The 7,256-nt window shown below is 43.3% G+C and overlaps 1 protein-coding gene across 1 annotated transcript; it reads right to left on the reverse strand.

Moving 5' to 3' along the window:
• Positions 1-237: 237 nt before the first annotated feature.
• Positions 238-6,262, reverse strand: F2RL1 (F2R like trypsin receptor 1). Its single transcript, XM_015615579.3, has 2 exons — positions 6,110-6,262; positions 238-2,119 (listed from the first exon to the last, which is right to left on the reverse strand). Exons 1-2 carry the CDS (start codon positions 6,186-6,188, stop codon positions 1,017-1,019), a joined length of 1,182 nt encoding a protein of 393 aa, XP_015471065.1. The 5' UTR covers positions 6,189-6,262; the 3' UTR covers positions 238-1,016.
• Positions 6,263-7,256: the final 994 nt, after the last annotated feature.

Here is a 7,256-nt window from a genome sequence, read left to right on the forward strand (position 1 = left end):
TAGCTTGGTCCTCTGAAATACCATCACAAAACATCCTACTTTCATTGCTCTCTAAACAAATGTGTCATTAGGTAAATTTTACTTTACCCATTTAGACATTACAGCTACAGTTGTCACACTTATAATTAACCGCTAGGAAAATCATCTTTGTTACGCGAAGCCAGGCAAGCTGAACTAGTCAAGTTGAACCACTTTTGAATTGCATGTAAAAGAACAAAAGAAAACACCCAACTCAAATGTGTTATAAAAAAAAAATCTTATTTAGAGGTCTTAAAAAATACAAGGCACATTTTATAAAATCAAATAGCTATCCATCAACACTTTGTTGCATATCCCCATATAAGATCATGTACTGGCAAATGTTAAGTAACAGTGGATAATCTCAACTAACATTTTATCCCAGTGCTAGCTGATAACAAGATGAGCTTGTCAACTCAAACAGGATAACATGGCAAGCTTTTGCTATCTTAATATTTACAGCACAGTAACTTGGCAAAAAATATATAAATTATATTATACCAAAGATAACAAGCAGTCTAATCCAAGATGCTGAAATGGATTCTCCTCTACTTCTCTCTACAGCTTCAAATGTCCAGTGTAAGCAGGTACATAGAGCAAAGTCCTATACACACAATCTGTTCAGATGCTTAATACACTACAGTTAAAACAGATTTTTCTGGTAACTAAAAATACTAACAATACTGCAAATATTCCAGAGACATTTTGCTTTTATGCAACTTTTGTATTCAACAAGAATGCCTTCAGCCACAGCTCACTTCTAAGTCAGCAGCATTTTCCCACAGCATCTGAAATGTCTTTATTTTCCCCCCAGTTTCCCACAAAGATTTATCTGCTTATCATTTCTACACAAAATAAGCAACTGTCAGTTCCAAATTCCAGGCTTCAATGTAATTAAAATGCAGATGTGTTTCTTCAGACTCTCTTGTACAAAGTAAGTCTATTGTCACTCACATCCTTTCACCAGTAATAACAAGTTCACTTTCCTAAGATTAAACTCAGTAGGTTGATTTATTGGTCCTACTTGAGTTTGAAGAATAAGAATCTGATTTCTTGAGGTTCCTGCTTGATGAGAGAGACACTTGCATCCTCTGTGTAGTTCGCACACTTCGGCAAAGAAGAGCATATTTAAGGTTGTCTCTGAAGTCTTTTGAAATATAATAATAGATGAATGGATCAATACAACTATTCAAAGTAGAAAGACACAGCGCAGTTATGTACCACACATACAGATGGCTCTGGCTGTAGGCTTTGAGGAGCGAATAGTGCACAATAATCAGCACATTGCTAGGTGTAAAACAGATGAGATACATGGACAGGACAACAATAATGAGTTTGATTGCTCTTTTTCTTTTCTTCCCAGTGCTTACATCTATGATGGAAGCACTCAGGGTCTTAATCATTAGAACATATGCAACAGCTGTGATGATTGCTGGGATTAAGAAGAGTCCAGTTGCAAGTGAGAGGAAATAACTGAACATATCATGAGCCAAAACATTTTCAGGCAACACATCATGGCAGGTTGTGATGTTAAGATTTGAAATATACGCCGTCTGATTAATAAGATACAGTGGAATAGTGCTCAACAAAATCAGTATCCAGATAGCAATGGAGATGCCCAAAGCAATTTCTGATTTCTTTTTTGAATGCACTATGGGGTTCACTACAACCCAATACCGCTGTACACTGAGACATGTCATAAAGAGGATGGAACAGTACATATTCCCATAGAAAAACCCAACAAATACTTTGCAGAGACCTTCACCAAATAGCCAGTTATTGCCATTTAGATGGTATGAAATCTTCAGTGGGAACCAGACAACAAAAAGAAGGTCTGCTAATGCCAAGTTAACCATATAAATCACAGCTGGATGTTTCTTCTTTGTTCGGAAAAAAAAGACCCAGAGGGCCATGGCATTGGTTGGCAAACCAATTATAAAGACAAAGATATAAACAATGGGAAGAAAAACCGTAGTTAGCTTTCCTGTGAGGACTTCCGTTACAAATTCATCCACCTTGTATAAATCTTCAGAATTATTTGCATTTGTAACCTTCTGGCCAATGAAACTTCTTCCTTTTGATTTGATGGATCCATCATTCTCTAAAACAAAAAAAAAAAAAAGTTATTGCTGTTGTTGAAATACAGATTTTTGCCCTTTTAAAAATAAACTAGATATAGTGATTTACTCTGAACATTTACATACAGCCTTATCAACAGAAAAATTAAGACTGATGGCCAAACACTTCACATTTTATCTTTCCTTTCTTTTGAATTTATTATCCAAAAGACAGCAACCTCTACCCCTTAAAGAATTCAAGGATTCTACCAGACACCAAAACACTTTGCCACATCACCAGTGACATTAAAAATGCCCTGTTAAAATGGGCTGTCAGGTACTCCTACCACCTGAACAGTTACAGTAACTGCTTCAACTACCCCAGGGTACCATTACCTTTTCACACAGCAGTGCCAGATCAGCTGAGTACTGGGACATTGAGAACTTCACAGCAGGCTAATTTAATTGCAATAGAAGCTTTGCCTGTTTAGATGGCCCAAAAATCAGGTATGCAATAGAAAAAGAACACACTACTTTCAGACAAGCTAAAACTGAAAGTCAGAACGTCATGCCCAAAGCCATGCACAAAGGATCTCTAGGGCATGCCACACATTACAGTGTATTTGAACAGAAACTTGAACATACTAACTCTGTGCATGAAGTTGCAATATGGTCCTCATCCGGGATCTCCTTCAGGAGAGACACTTCTACTTGAAGTATCAGGTGATAGAGCCGAAGGCTCTGAAAGTATGAAATACTCTGAAGTATGAAGGCTGCTTCATATACAAACTGCTGTAACTACAAGCTTTGCTCTGCCTCTTTGAATGCTGTGGGAGCTTACAAACCATATGAGTGAGCCAGGTGCTCCTGACTGCTGAGTCCTGTACCACAGACTTTGGATAGCCCAGTTTTAAATACCTGCATACACAGCACAGTCCTCCTCCACTGACAGGCTAAGTTGCACAGCAATGTCCTGCAATGCACACCATTCCAAAAACTCAGACATCCATCTCCATACAGCTAAACAGTATGGACATGGAAGGTGACTGGTTTAGGGAGGATTATTTCAAAACTCAGTTTCTATCAATATTTGTGGATTTATTTAGCCAAAGACCCCAAAGTGAAATATAAAAAGCGTCTTTTTGAATATCTGAACAGTCATGAAGAATGTTGAAGTATGGCCCCTTTGTTAATAAATAGTTGATACAGCTTCAAATAAAAAAAAAAAAAAGCTTACATTCTAAAGAATTCTTACACAATAAATAGATAAATACAGAAGTCTGTTTCCAGTATTGATTCACCAAAGCAGCCCCCACTTTAGATAGCTGTTCCTTTCAAATTATAACTGCAAAAGTCTGAGGTACAGCATTAGACTCTTGTCTAGACCCTGCAACCTTCTGAAGATGTACACAGAAATATGCATATATTGAAACTCTTCAGAGTTTCAAATTAAGTTAACCTAGATCCACTTGAGCACTTAAAAATCTCTAGGCCTAGGTAGCCTTCACTGGAAAATTGAGGTGCAAGAAAACTTTTTGCCTGTACAATGACATGGACAAATCTTTGCAGTAGACTGTAGGAAGACAGAGGCTTAAATTATACTAATAAAACCACCATCCTAAAGAAAATTAATTCAAATGCCAAACAGTCATTTTGATACATATGTGGCATAATTACAACAAAGCAGAATTATAAAAACTCTCTGTTCAGACATTCAAGCCCCATGATCACACCAACAATACTGTTCAAGACTGCAAAGTTTAATTATCATGCAGCAATCCTAATTCCCTAAAATGAGCTGTGAATAGGAGGACCCATAAAACCAACCTAAAGGGTACAGCTTACAGATGCTTATAGACACCTAAGTGAAAATGAACTAAGCAATGCTGATTTTCTTAGGCTAACAGCTTAGCTGAGAAAGATCCTGGAGATGCTTGGAAGCAGACCTTATATACTAAGTTCTTAACAGTGAACAGGATATAGTAACAAAATGCACCATACAGTGCTATGTTAAGCACCTGTCCATCAGAAAGTCGTCCATACAATCAAATTGTAGTCGTGCTATTTTTATTCCATTCCAAAGACTTAAACTATGGTAGAGAACTAGAAGAGTAAATACTACCATTTTGTCCCTATTAATGTTTTGTTATCCAATATAAAACAATGCTTTGCAATTGGAGTTCAGAGGTTAGGTAGAAAAAATAAAAGCATCATCAAAAAACCCCGAAGTGTTAAGTATGAGACACTAGAGTAAGTAAGCTATACTAAAGTGGATGGACAGATACCTGAACCACAGACAGGACTTTGTATTACAAGAGTGTCAGAAAAGAGACAAAGGTTGGTAAGGTTTGTAAGACATAATGATTTCTGAAACCAAGTCTTATTTTTATGCTGACTTTAATTCGAGCCTCAAAAGTTCTGACTACATATACTGCGCAACTTTTTTTCAGTCCAGCTAGTAACCTCTACATATAAGGAGACAGTGTCCTGTTTCTCTTGCAGGTAAACACTCCCTCACCGAGCAACCAATCCTTTGTTAGGTATGTGCATTTCTACATCCTCTTCTTACTCTTTCACCACGTACCATTTTCCATAACAATCGAGCTCTTTTCCAAGACGAGTTTCACCCTGCTTGACTCACATACTGAGAATGCAGACTTGCTAATCTGCCCACGGGAAAAGTATACTCTCTCCTCCCACAAAAGACTGTTTCAACACCTCTGCCATTTGTCCAGAAGATACAACCACCAAATACTAAACACAGGATTATGCCTACCCTGCAGACACAAAAGTGACAGCAGCACGGAGTATCCAAAAATTAACTAGTTTACTCATGGCAGTAATACTCTCAATAGGACTAAATTTAAGATTAAGATGGTTTTTGGATCTGCAACCTCTTTCTCTCTTCTCCAAGAATTCTAAATGCCCCACTCCGTCCAGGTCAGACAATTAGGCTACTAAATAGCAGTTTAATTTCAGGAACTCCTCTCTGAACAACACAATTTGCAGCTACCTAGCATCTATCCGTTGAGAAAATAAGACGTATGCTTGGCTTCAATACGTATATGACGTATATCCTATGCCTGGCTTCAATATTTATACAATCTTTACGTGTATGATTTTATTGGGTAAATAAGGCCGGTAGGAAATATAGAGGGACACAGTGCAAAGGCATGCAGAGATATGGCAATGGGGTTTATTATAAAAGGTGGTGAAATATTAACTGCATGCAGTGAAATATTAATAAGTTTTTTTTTTCCCCTCAAACTGCACTTACGTTCAACAAGCTATAGCACAGACTAAAAATTTAAAAAGAATCCTAGCTTTTTGGATCGGGGAATAAAACAAGAACGCGCTCCTTAAAGTTTTTTCATGTTTATCGTAAGCGGGCGGGCAGGAAGGGGACTACAAGAAGATTGGAGAGGTGCTTTTTACAAGGCCACTAAGTGACAGGACCAGACGGAATGGATTTAAATGGAAAGAGAGTAGATTTAGACTAGATAGTAGGAAGAAACTCTTTACTGTGAAGGTGGTTAGGCACTGGAACAGGTTGTCCAGAGATCTGCCGTCCCTGGCAGTGTTCAGGACCAGACAGGGGGGAGCGGGGTGGGGGGGGCGGAATTAGATGGAAGCTTTACGATCCCTTCCAAGCCAGACCATTGCACGGTTCTCTATAAGGCGAGTGACGCCGTGCCCCACACGTCCCACAAGCCCTGAGGGGGCTGCTCGCCGGGCCCGGCTGCCCGCCCGTGAAGCGCATTCCCTCCCGGCCGGGGAGCCCTGCCCGCGGGTCGCGGCAGCCACAACACCACCCGCACGAGTTTTCCGACCCGCTCAACTCCGCGGAAGCCCGCCCCGTCCGCCCTGGGCTCCCCGAACCCCAGCCAGGGCAGACACCTGCCCCGCCGAGTGCCCCGCTAAGCACTCCACCGTGTTCCCGCCCGCGGCTGAGGGGCGGCCGAGCCCGCCGGAGGTGCCGGGCAGACCGTCCCTCTGATCCCAGCCGAGCTGGCAGCTCACACCGGTCCGGTCACCTTTAACAGTGGCAGCAGCTCCCAAAAGCGCATAAAGCAGCAACACCAGCAGCAGGCACAACCCGAAGCGTACAGCCATCCTCTCACCGCACTCCGGACACCGCCACTCCGCTCTGACTCCCGACCAGTTTCACCTGATACCTGAGCGGGGCGGGGCGGAGGGCGCGGCCAGGCTCAGGACCAGCCCCGCGGGGGACGGGCCCAGGCCGGGCCCTGCCCTCACGGCGCAGGGCGGGGACGGAGGTGCTGTCCCCGAAATGGTGGGAGTCGCTCGCCGCCGGCTTCGGGCTGCCCGGCGCAAAATGGCGGGCCCATCGCAGGCCCCGCGAGCTGCTGGCCAGTCACAGGCTGAGCCTGGCGACCGCTCGGCCGGTGAAGGGCGGAACGGCTCCCGGGGGGTCCCGGCTCTTACCCCGCTTATGTTGTGCCTGCGGTCGCCCGCCCAGGAGCCCGCTGGTGGGCCCTGCCCGCGGTTGCTGCGCTCTTAATGGCCCCCGACGCTGGGCAGCGCACTGGGGCGGCCTGCGCTGCAATGGGCACGGTCGGTGCCAAGCTGCTGCTGGAGCGGAGCACGGTTGTTCTGGATCGCACCGGCAGGGCCCAGGGGCGTTTAGTGGGAGCGTGTTAGTCTAGCTGCCTCGTAACATACTGCATTGTGCGTTCCAGGTTTCTGACTCTTCCATGTTATAACATTACAGAATCCTGGAATCTTGGAACAGGTCAGTTTGGAAGAGGCCACAGAAAGTCATCTGGTCCAGTCTCCCTGTCCAAGCAGGGTTCTCTGGAGTGCCTTATGCAGAATTTTGTCCTGTCCAGTCAGCTTTTGAATACCTTTGGAGAAGACCACACTCTGGTCAATCTGTTCAGTGCTCTATCACCTTCACAGTAGAGAAGTTCTTGTTCATGTTCAGGTGGAACTTCAGTTTCTGCCTGTTACCTCTTAACCTATTGCTTGGTAACTGCTAAGAGCCTAGCCCATCTTCTTGACAGCCTCCCTTCAGATTTTTAAAGACATTGATGGGGTCCAGTGTGTCAAGAGCTGCTGCACAGCACTCTTCCCAGCTTTGTGTTGTCAGCAAATTCTCTGAGGCATCTGGCCTGTCATTCAAGTCATGGATGAACAAGTTAAACAGCAGTGGGCCCAGAT

Source organism: Parus major, chromosome Z (assembly GCF_001522545.3).
Source record: "Parus major isolate Abel chromosome Z, Parus_major1.1, whole genome shotgun sequence".
Classification (NCBI taxonomy): Eukaryota; Metazoa; Chordata; class Aves; order Passeriformes; family Paridae; genus Parus; species Parus major.

Excerpts from the sequence above, each read along its gene's own strand:
- F2RL1 (XM_015615579.3), bottom strand. The coding sequence starts at position 6,188 with ATGGCTGTACGCTTCGGGTTGTGCCTGCTGCTGGTGTTGCTGCTTTAT. Across the intron at positions 2,120-6,109 it reads AGCTGCTGCCACTGTTAAAG|AGAATGATGGATCCATCAAA; the intron begins GTGACCGGACCG and ends TTTTTGTTTTAG.